General features: G+C 49.2%; 1 protein-coding gene across 1 annotated transcript in view; it reads right to left on the bottom strand.

Annotated features, from left to right (window-relative positions):
* Window positions 547-17,283, bottom strand: part of SRRM4 (serine/arginine repetitive matrix 4) — a 171,064-nt gene continuing 154,327 nt past the window's right edge. Inside the window, exons 9-13 of the mRNA XM_018061227.1 lie at window positions 11,707-12,011; window positions 8,887-9,090; window positions 5,742-5,852; window positions 4,675-4,815; window positions 547-2,919 (exon numbers count right to left, since the gene is read on the bottom strand). Coding sequence (XP_017916716.1) covers window positions 2,640-2,919; window positions 4,675-4,815; window positions 5,742-5,852; window positions 8,887-9,090; window positions 11,707-12,011 — 1,041 coding nt within the window. The 3' untranslated portion in view covers window positions 547-2,639. The remainder of the gene's footprint in view (window positions 2,920-4,674; window positions 4,816-5,741; window positions 5,853-8,886; window positions 9,091-11,706; window positions 12,012-17,283) is intronic.

Below are 17,283 nucleotides of genomic sequence, written 5' to 3'. Positions count from 1 at the left end.
CCCTGGAATAAGGGTGAGACTCAGAGGTGCACGTATGTCTCACACTGGGTGCCTCACTGCAGGTCTTTCACAGATGATTTAGACTCTGAAGCTTTTGTCTTATGTGCTAAATTTAGACTCTAACCCCCATGTCAGCTGTGACTCTACAGCGTCAGGTCAGCACCTTAGCTCATAAGCTTCTTGACCATTTTCATCTTTCTGGCACCTCAGTTAGGTAACTGGTAGGCAGGGGACTGGGGTGCAGGCCTGAACGTCACCCAACTTGGGCGCAGTCATGTGTCTTTGGCCTGAAGTGCTCTGTCCCACCTCCAGTGTGTTCCAAGCTTAGAGCTCCAAGTCGCTCCCCTTCAGGGAAAAGGCAAACATCCCTACCCACATCCAGCCTCTCAAATCCCACCCAGAGACACGAAGGGAAAAAAAAAAGAGAGATGAACAAAAATACTTTAGACATTTCCCCTCCTCCCCAAACACACACACCACACACACACAGATACACACACCCTCTCCATATAAATAAATAAATACTTGAATACTGCTAATGGCAACTGAGAGAAAAAGAGAGTGAGGCAGAGGGAATCCCATAAATAAATAAATAAACATAAATAAATAAATAAGAGGTTAGCTAGGAGCCCCAGGCAAAAACGGTCCCCCAGAATTGCGTGGATGAAGGCAGTCTGGACAGGGGCTCTTGAGTCTTTCACTGCTGTCCTGCTAAGGAGGTTCCGTGGCTCCAGAAAGCCTTTGTTTCCATGAAGGGAGACTGGAGTCCAGTTCGGGCTCCTGGGCGGGGAAGAGGGTTATTTACAGTTGCTGCACAGGCCCTCCCAGGGCACCTGCCCCTGCCCCAGGCACCTGCCATCAGGCCTTCTGCAGTGACCGCGCTGGCATCCGTTGGTCCTGGCGGGCGGGGCCCAGTTCTGGGCCAGCGGGTGCCATGGAGAGGCTGGGTCCCCCGCTGCTGCCCCGGGGCCTGGCTCCCCTCTCCTGCTGGAGGGAGGACGTCACTGCTTCTCAGAAACAGGATTTTTTTTTTCCCCCAAATGTTTCCCCTCCTCAGGGCACAAGCGATAAAGAATATTTGGTTCTCTGCTTCCCAGAGCCCCAGGTCCCAAAGCTGGGCGCTGTCCCACTCACCCTCTCCCTGCACGCCCCGCCCTGCTGCTGTTGCCACCACAAACTGGAGCCTCACCGCAAGGCTCCGGAAAGCCAGCCAGCTGGTGAGGGGGATGCCCCGGAGTTTATTTTAAGGATCTTCTCCCTCATGCCCCTGTTCTTAGTGCCCTCCGTGGGTGAAGCAGCTGGTGGCATTTGTGTGCTGCAGATCAGCTTACCTTCACTGCCCAGCCCTGGGGGGTGCTGGGGGAAAGTGGGGTGAGGGCAGAAACGAGGGTGGGCTTCTCCCAAGCTGGTAAGAGCTCTGGAAACCAGCCGGAGCTTCGGAGCATCTAACCTCCTTTCCCCCAGACTCTCTGGATTTGGATCTTTTCCCCAAACCTGGGCTGCTGTGCCCCATCCTGGCAAAATTCCCGAGGGGCAAAATGGGCGCCTCAGGCTGAGGGTGGTAGGTGGGTGAGAAGGTGCTTGGCTGCACTGGGTAGGATCCAGGGTGCCCTTTCTGGGCAGTGGGGAGGGGGCAGGCAGGCGCCAACCAGAGGGTAAGGCCAGACTGGCTGGCGCTGGGGACTGGCAGCTGGCCACGGCACTGGGGAATGTTCAGCAGATGGTCCCGTGGAATTAAGCTGTTGCCAGCTACTGGGGCCGAGGCAAACTTGGGAAGTGGGGTTGCAGACCCAGCTGTCCTGACTGTCCGTTGTGTCCTTTCTCAGAGGCTGCAGGGTCCCTGTGAGCCACCAAGAGGCATTTTGTGTAAATGGCGTGGTGACCTCTCCATGGCTAGAAACTACTGGGCCCCTCTTCCCGACCACAAGGAGATACTGGGAGCAGTGGGCTTATCCTCCCTCGTTCTTGCTTCTAGACTCATGACAGAGAGTCCATCTCCTAGCTCCTGACACCTACTACCAAGTGAAATGTCCATGTCCCCTAGTCACGTGTCCCCCTTTCTAGGACCCAATAGCCTTTCAGCACTTGCTCTGGCCTATGTGGGGAGCTAAAATTCCTGATCCCCTCTCCTGGACCTGAATCACCCTGCTCTCTTCTAATATCCACCCCTCACCCCATGGGATCCACGGGGGTCCATATACATGTAGCCACGAGATTGGGTGAGAGGAGAATGAGGGCAGATGTGATAAATACCGCTGGTCTTCAGTGTGCAGCCTGGCAGCAGTGGGTTAGCAGAACTCTCTCCACATTTTCCTGGCCAGACCCAAACTTCTGAGTCATGGACTCGCTGCTCCTTATAAACCATTGAGGCTTTTCTGTGCCAAAAGAAGGTAGTCTTCTCCACATGCTCAGGCCTGAGCTGAGCCCCAGCGGGTGTGGTGGAGGCTCCCAGTAGCTCCACTTGGAGACTGAAGCCCCCACATCCTCCTTTCCTCTTCCCCAGGAGAGCAGGAAGGACAGGGCCTGGGAGCCCTCAGTGCTGTCTGTCACCAAGGAGAAGGCAGGGTGGTCGGGGAGTGGGGGAGGCTGCCAGAGTGAAAGGGGCTCCACAGGCAGTGGGCTCACGGGAGGGCCCTGGCTTAGCGCCTTGTGCTGGAGTAGCTGTCTGCTGAGCTGTAGCTCCCACTCCGACTTCGACTCTGGCTCCGGCTCCGGCTCCGGGAGCCCAGGCTGGGGCTGCGGGAGCTGCAGCTGCTGCTAGTGAGGGTCCTGCTCCGGCTGCGGCTGCGGCTGCGGCTCCGGGAGTAGCTCCTGCTGGCTGAGCGGCTGCTGCTGCTGCTGTACCATGAGGAGGTGCTGCTGAGGCCACTGGAAGAAGAGGGGCTGGGCCGGTAGTATGGGATGGGGCGTTTCCGGGCACTGCAGAGATCAGAGGGGGAAAGTGTCAGGGCAGGACTCCTCCCAGCTGCAATCCTGGGAGCATAGGCATTGTCCTAGGAGACATGTCCCAGCTCCTTAGGGGGAAAAAAATTCCTGTTACTCTTCTCTTGCAGTCCTGAGAACATCAAGGAGGTGGTCTCAGTCTAGTGCTGATATGCTTTGAACAGTGATAATCTCGCTTTTTTAACATCTCAAGGCTGGGCTCAGAGAGAGCATCCAGCTGGCCCCAGAATCTACATCTCAACTTTAATCACAGCTTTGTTTTGCTATTTTTATTTTTACTAGAACCTTCTATTTATGGCAAAAGAGCTTGATTTTTCTATTTATTATAGTGTATCAAGTTTCGTTTTGAAATAAATGTATGGACCTAAAAAAAAAGGCGTATCTATTCAAAGAAATTTAAGTAAGCAGTACACTTAATCAGACAAGGCAAAAGTGGTGGGTGATGGAAGCCTGGAAAACACTGAATGGATTCACTCAGGTGGGTTATTTGGGGTTGAGTACAGAACCCAGAGAGCCTTTGGAAACACCAGTCCCTTTTTCTTAGACTTCCTCCAAGTCCACTCCAAGGATACCTCTGAAAGTCAAGGCAGTGAGTGTAGGACTCCCACCGCATGTCCCAGGCCAAGGCAGGCTGTTCAGTGAGACGTCTGAGAGATGACACCATTACCTTGCCTTACCGTCTGGGGCACAAGCTCTTTTTTCTCCTTCAGGTCATCTCTAGTGAAGAGGCATGGGCAGCCAGGGTTCTCCTTTCCTTGTGGGTCTCTGGACTGAGGAGCTGACCCTTGGAGGACCAGGAGGAAGACCCACCAATTTTCAAAAGCCGCTTTTAGGGCAGCATTCAGCCATTTTCTCCATGTCAAGGCCTGAGGATTCTCTTCTGGGGCTTTTCTCATCTGAGACTTTACCTGTTGCAGAAATCTTTACCTACCAAGTCTGACCATCCAGTCCATCACAGTGGCACACAGTGGGCTTAGTGCTCTGCATTTAAGTGTGTAAATTGCACTCATATCTCTTTGCCCTTTTTCATTTTATCCTTTTGACACTTCTAGGAGTTATTTCCTCCAGCAATTTATGGGTGAAAAAAAGATTCTGGGAGGTGAAGAGACTTTCCCAGCTCACCCGGAAAGTGGCACAGCCAAGATTTCTCTCCAAAATACTGGTCTTCCCCTTACCCACTAGCGCACCCCACTCGCACCTCCCCCCCCCCCCCGCCCCCGCTTCTGGTACCTAAACAATCCTGTTCGCCCTCCCTACACTTGGTTCAGAGTATACAACCTACAGTTGTATTCAAGCCTTGCATCTGGGTGCGTGGGTCTAAGGGTGGAGGTCTGTTGCCACTGCCTGGCTCCACCCCCGTGCAATGTCCTCATTCAGTTCCTTGCTTGCGTCTCCCATTGCAAGGCCAGACCATTCTTGGCCCAGCCCAAATGCGGCATCCCCGCAGCTTCCGCAGGTTCCGGCCACACCCGATTCCTCAGGCCGGCTCCTCCCTTTGGCCTGCCACCTCATTCGAGCCCCGCCCACCGCGCCCGCCCCCTTCTGGCAGGCCCTCTGGGTGGTGGGGTGCTGACTCGCCCCAGGCTTTCAACTGAAACCTCATTCCAGCGGTTGGGGAGGTTCCTGAGCTCCTACAGTCCTGAAATGCAGCCCAAAGGAGGCTCCAGCGGGTGGGCGGGTGGGAAGGGAGTGCAAGTGAGGTGGAGGTGGTACCGGGCTTCCCGGCCTCACCTCGTTATCCTCCGCGCCTCCAGGTGGCTCGGGGAGTCTCTCCGGCGCTTCCGCATGGGCGAGTAGGACCGACGTCTCCGCCGAGCTCGCTCGCGCTCGCGTTGCTGCGAATCCTTCTCCCTGTACTTGGGGTTCCGCTCCCTGAAGGGGTACGGTGATGGGGTGGTTACTGGGGAGCTGAGGCTGCCCTGGTTTTTTCGGTGTGATCGTGTGGGAGAAGGGCACCCACTTTGCCCTCCTGCCCACTTTACCCCTCTCGGGTAAAGGGAAGATAGCATAGCTATGGGAGAGTCTACGTGGATGACTGGCTACTGAGGAGGGGTGCAGCTGGGCGTGGGGAGGGGTGTCAGCCTTTGAAGGTGGGCATTGCAGGGGTCAGGATATGAAGGTTAGGTGGGTGAGCCCAGGTGCTGAGTAAGAAGTGAGAATTAGGGGCTCTGGATATAGGGATGTGGGGTAGTACTAGTGTGAAGAGGCTGAGGGCTGGGGATATGAATTCCGGGGTATGGCTGAGGGTTTGGGGTAAGTACATGAGGATGCAGGGAGGTTCTGGGGGCCTCAACGCCGCTCGGATAGGACATAGGGAACCATTAGGAATGCTGAGTCATCTTCCCATCCATAAGCGGGCGGGGCTTGACCTGAGAGGTACTGAACAGAGCTAGGGAGATGATGCTCCAGAGAAAGGATGTGGGAGAGGAGTGAGTGAGGGAGTGAAAATCGCTCAGTCGTGTCTTTGTGACCCCATGGACTATACAGTCCATGAAATTCTCCAGGCCAGAATTCTGGAGTGGACAGCCGTTCCCTTCTCCAGGGGATCGTCCCAACCCAGGGATCAAACCCAGGTCTCCTGCACTGCAGGCGGATTCTTTACCAGCTGAGCCACCAGGGAAGCCCAAGAATACTGGAGTGGGTAGCCTATCCCTTCTCCAGCGGATGTTCCTGGCCCAGGAATAGAACCGGGGTCTCCTGCATTGCAGGCAGATTCTGGACCTGAACAAAGGAGCATGGCCGGAGGTGGAGCCTAGCTCGAGGGGGGTGGGGTCAGTGCCTGGGGGCGGGGCCTGTACCTGCTGGGACTGTAGCGGGAGTAGCTGGGGCTGCGGCGCGACCTAGAGCTCCTGCTAGGCGGGCTTCTCTTGCCAGACTTGGAGGAATAGCTGGGAGAGCGCGAGGAGGACCTGGAGGAGAGGAGACAGCCGCTGAGGGGCCTGCTGAGCTCCGCCAGGCTTGCCCCGTCTGTCTAGCGTTTCATTCAGCTGGTCACCGGGCCTTTTTATTTCTGGAGGTCAGGCGGAGGAACCCAAGCCCTTACCTGAGGATGAAATCCCCTCCCTTTTGGATGGTTAATAATAATTATCAACAACTTCCCTTTATTGAGTTCTTCCTATCCTGGCCATTTAGTAGCTGTGTTGCCTTGGGTAGGTGATTTCACTTATCTGGGCCACTTTTCTGATCTGTAAAATGGCAAAAGTACTTACCCAATTAGAATTGTCAATTAAACAAGTAAATTAGGGTAAATTACTTAGCATTTTGTGTACAGCCAGCACACAGGAAATGTTTATTATTATATGATTATTATGTATTTTACTATGTGCCGGATTTTGAACTGAATGTTTTGTGTATATTATCCCATTTAATTCTCAGCACTTCCTAGGGTTAGACTCTGTTATCAATCCCATTCTGTAGATGGGGACGCAGAGGCAGAGAGAGATGATGTGATTTGTTCAAGGTCACTCAGCTAGTCACTGTCTGTCTGGCTACAAGATGCTCCTGACTTCTGCTGGACGATGCTGTGTGCATCCAAATTACTAGCCTCTGTGCTATTTCCAGACTTCTTCCCTCTTGCTAATGCCTCCCACTTTTAAAGAAACCAATCCCTTGGTTTCTCCACCAGTTTCCCGGAAACATCTACCCTGCTTCCTCAGTCTTTCAAGTAATTTTCATTTCACAGTTGATGACCTGATCTGCTAGTTGTTCCTGCTAGGGTTGGGAGGGATCATGCGGCCATGTCTGTGTTCAGTGGGAAAGAGCACTGTGATGGGTTAGCAGTGTCTGCCATGGGCACAGGGATGAGTAGAGGGGACACTATCCCAAGTTTTCCTATCTGTTTTCAATTTGAAAAGAAGTCTTGCTCTAACTTGCCCTCACCTATGTGTTCCTTAGTCCCTTCCTACTTTCTTGAGTGAGTGAAGTCGCTCAGTTGTGTCCGACTCTTAGTGACCCCATGGACTGTAGCCTACCAGGCTCCTCCCTCCATGGGATTTTCCAGGCAAGAGTACTGGAGTGGGTTGCCATTTCCTTCTCCAGGGGATCTTCCCGACCCAGGGATCGAACTCAGGTCTCCCGCATTCCAGGCAGATGCTTTCACCTCTGAGCCACCACGGAAGTCCTACTTTCTTAGGTGATCATAATAACTATCGCTCTGGGACTCTATTCTTACATACTGTCCAGGGTGAGGAAAGGAGTGTGGACAAGGAATAGGTCCTAGGTCAGTATGTCCAGCTGTGGCCCCCGAAAAATTTGCTTTTTCCAACTTGCTCTTTCCCCATCTGTTGAGAGATGTTAGTAAAGAGTGTGAAGATGAAACATGTTTTTGAACACTTTGAGAGGATGTCAGGCATTTCTATCCACTGTGGTACATACTGTCCTTTTTCTGTGGAACCAGATGAGTCATTTTTCATACTTAAAAATCAGAAATAACTGCTCTTCCAGGCAACTAGTTCAATTTTTATCTTTTTTGTTTATAATGTAAAGGAACAATTTCCCATTTTCATCTGCCAGGGAGCTCAGAGTCACATTGGCAGCACACCTCCATAGTCTCAGGACCTTGGGGGCTGGTTCCAGGAGCCCCTGTAGATAACAAAATCTGTAGATGCTCAAGAACCTTTTATAAAATGGCAGAGTACATTGAATACACTGGTCTTTCATAAATAGGGATGTGAAACTCCCAAGTACAGAGGGCTGACTATACAGAAAGGTAGGACCTGCCTTTGGGAGTTAACCTTCTTCCTGATTTAATTCTATTTCTCTCTTTCATTTTCCATTTTGCCTGATTTTTTCTTCTATTTATGTCACTCTATCATGTTGAATTCCTTGCCCCCTTATTCTGAATGAACTGGTCTTGAGGTAAACACCTACATGTAAGTAACTGTGTTTTGATTATATGGTTGCAACAGAGAAACAGTCTGGTTGCTGTTGAAAGTTCTTGTTTGTAGAGGGACGCTGGACTCCATGAAGCCATGGGTTGATTAGATTGGATGCAATCTTCCAATTCCTGAGATCTCATGTCTCTGCATTCTGCTATATCATTCCACATGAGAAAATCAAGTAATAACCAATGGTTATTGGCGTTGAGTGGTAAAATGCAAAGATGGGCCCAATTCTTCTTGTATCCATGCCCCTTGCAAGATGACTTTGCAGTTCCTCCCACTAAAAGGAACATCCCTTGTATCTATCTAGATTGGTCTTGTGACTTGCAGTGGTTAAGGAAATGGCTGAAGAGATCATGCTTCTTCTAGGCTGAGGACTTGCATACTACTGCTCTCTTTTGGAACCCTGCCATCACCACATGAACAAGCCCAGACAAACCTGCTAGAAGATGGGAGGCCACGTGGAGCAGAGATGAATCAGCTGGGGTCATCCAAACAAGCCAGCCCCCAGGCAACCCACCAGCTGAGTCCAGCCCAAACTGCTGACCCACAGATTCAGGAATGAAGTCAAAACTCACTGATAAGGATGCTACATTTGGGGGCATTTTTCTTTTTTTTTTTTTGCTGTGCTCCATGGCCTGTGGGATCTTAGTTCCCTAACCAGGGATGGAACCTGTGCCCCCTGCAGTGGAAGCACAGTCTCAACCACTGGACCACCAGGGACGCCTTGGGGCAATTTTTGTGCAGCAGAAGATAATTGATACACATTAGTGGATCCTCATGACAATAACAGCAATCAAAACTGATATTATGTTCCAAGTACTGATTTAAGTGTTTAATAGTCCTCAGGACAATCCTTCAGGGTAAGATATATTACAGTTCTCATTTCAGTAGGGGAGGAAACTAAGGATCAGAGAGGTTAACTGACAGTCAAGGCCATCAGCTAGTAATGGATAGAATGGGTATTTGAATTCAAATCTGTTCCATTCCTGTTCCTTGGGGCTGAAAGGACATCTCTAGTTACCCTAGCTAGCTGAAGATTCTAGGTCCGGACTGCACTCACCTTTTCCCAGAGGAGGTGGATCTGCTCCTGGTGTACCGGGGAGAGGCTCTGGGGTTTGGGGATCGGGAGGAGTGGCTGGAGGAGCGTGTGCTGGCGTAGGAGGAGCTTCGGGAGCACCCTCTCATGGGGGAGCTCCGGTCTGTGGATGGGACCAAATTGGACTTCTTCACCTCGGTGCATTCCAGACATGGTGACTGAAATCCTCTGCATGGGGGAGAATCACTGTTAGCACTGGCCTGCCCACTGGTCTGGGGGCGTCTTGAGCTGATACTCACCTCCCTACCTTTGCCTTGGCTGTGGCGCTCTTGCAACCAACGCCGCGCCGCTCGCCCCCGCCCCCGCCCCCGCCAACGCCTTTACCCCTCTTACTACCTCTGGAAAGATTTCCCAGACCACAGCTGTTAGAAGAATAGAGATAGAGTAGAAAACACACCAAAGGGGAGGGGGCAGGGTGGGTGTGATCAAATCCCATGGTGCAAGATTTAGTTTCTCTCCTGTCTTTTTCAGTCCCTCTGATTATATTAATGAGAAAGCCTGGGTTGGGTACTAGTGGGTTTTTACTGTCTCTTTTAACACTTGCAAAGAGAGAGAGCAGGCCTGAGACTCAGAACCTTGTATGGGCAAATGTAACTAAAATTAAATGCTTTGTTTTAATCTTATGTATTTTCACAGGTGCCTTCTATTAGGACAAGACATAAAAATTTTCTATTTAAGATAGTACTATAAGTTTCCTCATATTAAAAAGTGAGTTTATTAAAGTAAATAAAAGTAACAAAAGTACCTGGATATGGAACAACTCAAAAACTGGCTGATTTAAGTTTGGGAAACTGGTGTAGCCCATTTTGTAGATGGGGGAATGGAGACCTAAAGAAGGGTAGAGGCTTGTGCAAACTCACACAAAGGACAGGGTCCTGTCATATCCTCCCCTTGCCTAGAGCCATGCTGGATTCCTGTTGGTTCTTGTTCATTGGATTGGGCCAAGGGTCAAGTTCAAATCACATTAATCTGTGTTTATCGTGACCCAGCCCCTGCTCAGCCTCCAGTCTCAGCTCTGGCACTTTCCTCTCTTGACTTCAGCCATAATGGGTTACTTGTTTCTCCTGGAACAGTCCTGTTCCCTTCCTTGTCTGCATGCCTTAGAACATGCCCACTGCCTGGAACCCTGTTCCCTCTCCTCTTCATTTGACCAACTCCTACTCGTGGTTTCAGGCTTTCGACTCCCTTCGGTTTGCTTGTGTCACCTCCAATGTGTTATCACAACCCCCAGCCCCAATGCCTCCCCAACCCCTAGATGGCTTGCTTGGTCTTATAATTGTTATCTCCCTCCACCAGACACCAAGCTTTCTGGAGACAGAACTCATGTCTCTCTGGACACTGTATCTCAGCACCTAGGACAGAGCCTGAGACATTATGGCCTAGGTCATCAATAAACAGCTGTGGAATAAACGTGCTGAGCCTCTTAGCATCCTGGATGCTTCACAAGCATCATCTCATTTATTCCCCCAACAACCTTAGGAAGTTGGTACTATCATTACCCCTTATTTACAGAGAAGACTCAGAAGGGCAAGTTGCTTGCTCAAGGCCACCCAGAGTCTCAAATCCTGATCTGTCCAGCTCTGAAGCCCATGCCCCTGGTCCCTTGCCAGTCCCCGCTTTTACTGTCTATGGTTCCCCTGATTTAGAACTGACGTCTCTTCCACTCTGCCCTCTGCTCATAGCTGACATGACATAAACAGCCATGGGTTTAAAGATCATTTATATTTCACAGTGAAAGATTGGGTCTACATTATTTAATCCTGCTGTCCATGTAGATCAGACTAAGCAGGTACTTGCTAGATGCTGTTGAGGCTTAACTGCAGTTCTGGAGACACAAATCTGTTTTCAGTCCCGGTACCAGCCCTTATTAACTGAGTTTCTTTAACTATTCTGAGCTTCAGTTTCCCCATTAGCTAAAAGAAAGTTGTAATAGTACCTATCCCATAAAGATTGTGGAAGGAGTTAAGGAAGATTATCTGTGGAAAGCACCTGGCATAATACCTAGCATTTAGTCAGGGCTCCATAAATAATAGTTTCTGTTACTATTGTTGTTCTTGCTATGTTCAGTATTTCCTGCATAATAGCTTTAAAGTAAATACTGTGGTATATTTTTAAATGATAGTGACTTAATGTTAAGACTTTCTCCTGGAATTATTGATAAAATTGACATCTTTTTTTTCCTGCCCAACTTCCATTCCTCCTTCTGATTAACAGTACCCTGCTTTCCCTTCAGAGAACCAGACTTCCTTCAGTTTTAGTGTACACAGGAAGATTCATTAGCTCTGATGGTGGCATGTGACAAATTCTAGCCAAGAACACAGCATCCTCTAGGCAGTGTGTGTGGTCTTGGGTGAACAAGCTGGACTAAGCAGAGCCAATGAGCATTTGCCTTGATAGTTTGCGGAAATTTTGGGAAAAGAGGCATTTCCCTTCCATTGGCTGGCTAGATTGACAGGATGTTAACTGGATGGCATACTTGCCAATGTTTTGGGAAGATCTGCTTGAGAATAAAGCCCAGAGTGGGAAAGCAGAGCTGAGAGAAGTGATGGGAAAGGCAACTTCTCAATGACACATTTTTGAGACCCTGGAGCCAGCTATACCTGAAGCTGATATCCTTGATTTTTTTTCCCCAAAATTATTCTAATTTCTCTTTTGCAAATAAAAGTCTCCTGGCTTCGAGTGTGTGTGTGTGTGTGTGTGTGTGTGTGTGTGGTGCAGTGCCAGGGTGAGAGATGAGATGGTGGAGCTCAGTCAGAACTCCTCCCCCCATCCAGGTGCACTGACCTTGACTCTCTGCCCCTGCTGGTGGGGGAGAGGTTCTCCAAAGTGGCCCCCTTGTTCTGGGGTGAGGAAGTGGTGAAGGAGTTCCCTGAATCAGAGGTGTTTCCACTGTTGGGGTCCCGGCTCTTGCTCAGGCCCCCACTGGGGCTCCCCTTCTCTTGACCCCGAGACCTGGTTGAGCTGATTTGGGTGGAGGGTGGCGAGGAGGTGTCATTGCCTGAGTCATACTCCTGGGAGCGTCCTCGGGAGGTGGTGAGCGGGCTGGCTGTTTTGGTAAAGAGGTCAGCAGCAGACCCCGACCCAGTGATCTGAAAGCAAAAACACCCGTTGGACACTGCTGAGTGCCGGGCCTGTAGGTTGCGTCTAAATAACCAAGAAATGTTTACCATCATGATGCACTGTAACGAAAGGAAAGAGAGAGAGGAGAGGAAAGAAGAGACGCCAAAAAACAAAAGCACAAATTCCTGAAAGAATACCACAGAAAGGAGATCTTTTTTTTTTTTTTTAAACCCCCTGCTAGGATAACTGGAAGATTTAGGTATCATGCAGAGAAAAAGCATGCGATCCAGATTAAACAAAAGAAAAAGGAAATTATACAAAATTTCTAATGAATTAACTCAAACAAAAGAGACAACTTAAAAGAAAGGGGGTGTGTGTAAACACCCTTAACCTAAAACAACAATAAAAATAAAGAAAGGTAGGGGGAAAGAAAGGAAGCTATGGGCCTGAAAAAATACATCTTGAAACTTAAAAACGACAAAAGGAGATAAAGCCAAAATTTTAAATGTCAACCAAATCTTCAATGAATTTGATTTTTTTTTCTCTTAAAGAAAAAGTTGCCCAAATAGAACCCTAAACAAATATCACATGGGGAAAAGAAATGAAATAAAGATGAGAGGGTTTTTTTTTAATATAAAGTTCAAAGTCACAAAATGATATTTTAGTAGTTTTCAACTAAAGGGGAAAAGAAAGGGTGGGGGGACAAAAAAAATGGAAGTCAAATTGTCTGACTGAAAACAAACAAACAAAAAAGCTCTCTACGGATATTTGCGTGTGTCCTTTCCCCCTGGAGAAGGTAGCTAAGGTTCTCGAGTGGCTTCTAATAAATTCTCTCATGTCTTTGCGGATTATATCCACTTACCAAGCAAGAACTCCTCCTTTAGTAGGTAGGTAAGGTGTAAGAGAAAGGGAAGAGCGGGCAAGGTGAGTCCATCATTAGAGTCGCAAATGACAAGTAAAAACACACACCTTTCTGTACATCCTCGCACTTGGCCCTGAACTTTGGACTTTGGGTTTTCAGTGTTCTTGACAGGTGAAGCATCACTTCTGGCTGGTTTTCTCAGTAAGGGGACCTCAAGCCATCAACACTAACCTTGTCAGTCCCTTAACGCCCAAGTTGGATCAAGAAACCCTTGCTGACAATGCAGATGGTGGCTAGAGTTTGCATCAGTCTGAGATGTCAAGATGGGGGGTGGGGCACAGGGAGGATGTGCTTGTAACAGACAGCTTTGGGAGGGGCTTGGAGATTTGGCTTTGGGGTGACTGGGAATGCAGAAGGGCCCCCAGGATCCTGGGTGTGGCTGATCTAGAACAGATGAAGAAGTAAAGGAGGTGATGGAGAGCCAGCCCTTGGGAAGGCTATAGAGTGTTTAGAAGTATAATGGATGGTTTTCTTTAAACACTCAAACCAGTCTCAGCTCAGATGACACAGTGGGCTCAGTTCTGGTCCCCATCAATATACAATGCTTAGCTGTGGGCAAGAGGGACCTCTGCCTGGGTCTCCTCCAGTGACAACCATTCCCATGGGTTGAGAAATCTGTGGGGCTACCTGGAAACCTTTCCTTGAGATTAGTCTCTGGAGACCTGAAGTCCCGGAATTCTCTGTTTAAATGGCTGCTGAGTCCCCTTCCAGGGTCTCTTCAGGCTCTCCATGATCTATTCTCCCAGGGATAGACCATGCTTCAAGTGTGCATCTTTGTAGGTCCAAACATGGCTATCTGAATGGAATTTGGACGTTTGGACTGAGCTGTCCATGTCCGTGCGTGAGAGGTCCGTCACGGTGATGAAGCAAGATGTAGGGGGAGAATGGGAGGGACCAGGGCGTTGGGGCAGATTCTCTCCACACTGTCATGTTGTGGTCCGGCACTCCGAGGGGTCCGAGGCTCTAAATCCAAATCTGACTCTCCCGATCATTTCAAGGATATGTTTGCCAAGATAGGAGAACATACTTCATCTAAGTTTGCTGTCTTGATTTAAAAACATTTAGTGTGTGGCTTCTCCTTCTATACTCTTGTCCCAGGCCCTGCAAGTATTAGCATAGGTCTCGCCATCAAAAGCCTGCTTCCCCCGCCCAGTTTCTCCCATGAACTTTGAGCCTAAAGAAGGGGGGCTCTAGGGATTTCTTAAGAAAATATTTCTGTCTTCTCAGCAAATGGTCATGAGGGTGCGATACAGAGACACTGGAACAGAATAATAGCAATGGCTTCACCAGCTCAGGATATCAGCTCCTGGAGCTGGGGAGGCAGAACTTCCTTTGCAGATTCTCCCAGGAGGCTTTGCACACCGACAAGGTGATGGTCCAGCTTTACCAACTTTCACCCAGTGCGGCTGCCACTTCCCATTTGACAATCTGGCTAGTTTTGCTCTGGGACAAGGGATCTTAAAATAAAGTTGCCCAAGTGGGGCTTTCTAGTGTGAGATTTCTTTTAAACTTAATGTAAAGACGCCTTTTCCGTTCAGCTCCTTTTTGTCTTCTAGTTTGCAGGTTGGATGCCAAACCTTTACCACCTCTGTGAGTTCAGTGTTTACATGTGTATTTCCACCACCTCTGTTAGGAATGAGAAAGCATCACACAGGCAGCTGAACCCTGGGACCTGGACTCTCAGGCTGGTGTTTGGTCTGGGCTCATGGAATCTTTGCCTCAGAGATGAGGAGTGTTTGGTAGCCAGTGTATCGCAAGTGATTCAGGTAAGCCCTTCTTGAAGGAAGCCAGGCTGGACAATGAATATAATGGATTTCGTTATCTTGTGGCTTGCTACCTGGAGGCATCCAGGCCAGGCTTTTCTCCACCCAGGTACTCATTTCCACCTTGACTACTAATTTCACAGCATATGTCCTGGTGCATCCTGGGTACCCAGGAAGAAGGACTTCCTGAATGTAAGGCCCCTCAAGGCTAATGGATATAGACAGGGACCTTGCCTTTTTCACATTCTCAGTCCCATGCACTGAGCTCATAGTAACACTTTCAGTGTCCCTCCACCTGACCACAATCACTATCCACACGTAACAGAACTGAGAACTGTATAAGGGATCATGCTTTTCTATCATTGCCAGAAAACAGAGATAATCGTACTACTGAAATGTCCTCACTAACTTGACCCTATGCTAAAAATACCAACCTCTCTTAAAAGTCCCATTTCTTTGAATGAACCTAAATTCTTTGACATGCGTGACAGTGTCCTTTACAACCCAATCCTGTGTCCTTCACAAACCTCATCTCTTCCATACAGCCCCTCTCCAGTTTTGGTTTGTGCAACCTTAAGGCAATCAATTGGGAAGTTTTCTTGGTTTTGCCACCACATCTTGGTTTCCCAACCCCAGGCCGTTTGCACATGCCATTTTCTCTGCCTAGAACATTTTCCCTCTGTTCCTTACTTCACATGGATAAATTTATTCATCCTCCGGTTTACACATCACCTCCTCTTGAAAGGCTTCTCTGAGTCCCAGGCCAGGATAACACAAAACTCTCTATTTCATTCACTCTTTCATTCATCCATTCACTCATTCAAAAATGAGTGGCTTTTGTCTGCCGCAGCACTGTTACTGGGTGGGTTAATTACCTGTCTCTATCTGGATGGGCTGAAAGTTGGGGTCTTGAGACAAGCTCAGGGCTGGGCATGTGAGCCACAGAGAACTTCTATAATCAAGTTTTAGGTCCAGGTCAGTGGTAGAGAGAAGGAAAGCTCTCCCCCCACAGCCCTCCTCGGGCCTACAATCTCAGAGAAAGCAAGAGTCTATAGATGCTCAACAGCGTAAGCTCCAGGCTAAGGTGAGAAGCTCCAGACCTGCGGAGCCTTCCAGATGAGGCAAGCAGTGCTGGGTCTCTTTACTTCCTTTGCCGCCTTCTGCTGTTCTGGGAGGTCAGGTTAAAAGATGAACTGGGTCTGGTCTTTTGTACTCAACATGCAGTGACTTTGTTTGGGTGCTAGAATGGTATTCCTCCTGGGTCAGGAAATCGAAAACGGTGCCCCTTCTGGTCAGACAAATTAGAAAGAAAGGTACACCTTTCTCTGGACTGAAGCAGCCCCATGTCTGTTTTCATAGCTGGCTTGACAAATGGAGAGTCAGTGGGGTTTAACTCCAAAGCCTTTGGACAAGGCACAACTAACCTAACGACATGCCTGGCAGGTCCTGGATACACGAATCTTGACCTGTCTGACCTGCTCTAAGGATTACTTTGAGGGTTGGGGGAAGAGGTGGTAGCCCAAAGACATTCATTTCTGTTACCTTCAGCTGACCTCTACTTGGTTGTGTCTTTACCAGTCTTGGCGGGCTCTGCCCCTGTTTCCAGATGATAGAAATATTTTTGTAAACTCATTAGGGATGTCCAGATTGTTTAAAGACCTGTTAGTCTTGGATCCCTCCTTCTCCAGAGGAGGGAAGATATAGTTCAGAGGGGCCAAAGGCAGACTGTAGGGTGTGTGTGTGTGTGTGTGTGTGTGTGTGTGTAAGGGGGTGCCATGACAATGCAGAGGAGCCCTTCAAGTCGAGGACATAATGACAGGCAGACAGCAGAGGCCTCTGTGCTCTTGCCTCCTGTCCCTAAGTGTCTCTCTCCTTGTCAGATACTCCCTTCCGCTCTGCCACGGAAGAGGCAAACTGCTGCCCACTGGACGCTGACATGACAGGACGGCCCCCCGTGCTCCTCCCTGTCTTTCATTTTGATAACAGGCCTCTCACAATTCATCTTTTTCATCTATGGGAAATTCCTCTTCTATGCACATAACTGCTCTCTGCTCCTATATCCCCATCTTAGCTGCAAAACGGTCCTCAAGAGGCCCACTGGGAGGAGTCATTCTAGACCCACTTTTGTGCAGGAACAACGCACTCATGGTACTGGGGACCCCTGTGTAAGGCCTGGGACCCTCTTACCGGGTTTCTCTTCTGTGGTCCACTCTGAACCCTTCCTCCATCTCAGTCGTGTCCTTCTTTCCATGTCTTCACAAAGGCCTATTTTGGGGGCTTTGCACAAAAATTCAGGCCCTGTAAGCTTTGTTTAATCTCAAAGTGAAATAACACCTGTCTCCATATGGATCCTCCTAGAAATTGAGACAGGAATTTGAGTGCTGGCAGTTTATTTGAGACCAAGGAATCTTATTTGAGGGGCAGTGAGCTGGGGGAGAGAAAAGAGAGAGGACAGAACTGGCTCCAGAATTCATCTCAACCAAGGAGGGAGCTGGATATTTACACACCAGTTCCTCACCACTCATGGGTTAAAGGTTGCCCCCAAGACGTGTCAATTCTCCAGCAGTTTCAAACTGCTGCCCAGCCAAGCAAAGTGGTCTTTGGCAGCCAGAGAGC

This window comes from Capra hircus, chromosome 17 (assembly GCF_001704415.2).
Source record: "Capra hircus breed San Clemente chromosome 17, ASM170441v1, whole genome shotgun sequence".
In the NCBI taxonomy this organism is placed as follows: domain Eukaryota; kingdom Metazoa; phylum Chordata; class Mammalia; order Artiodactyla; family Bovidae; genus Capra; species Capra hircus.
Note: the sequence above shows the minus strand (reverse complement) of the source record. Positions and strands in the feature narration are given on the sequence as shown.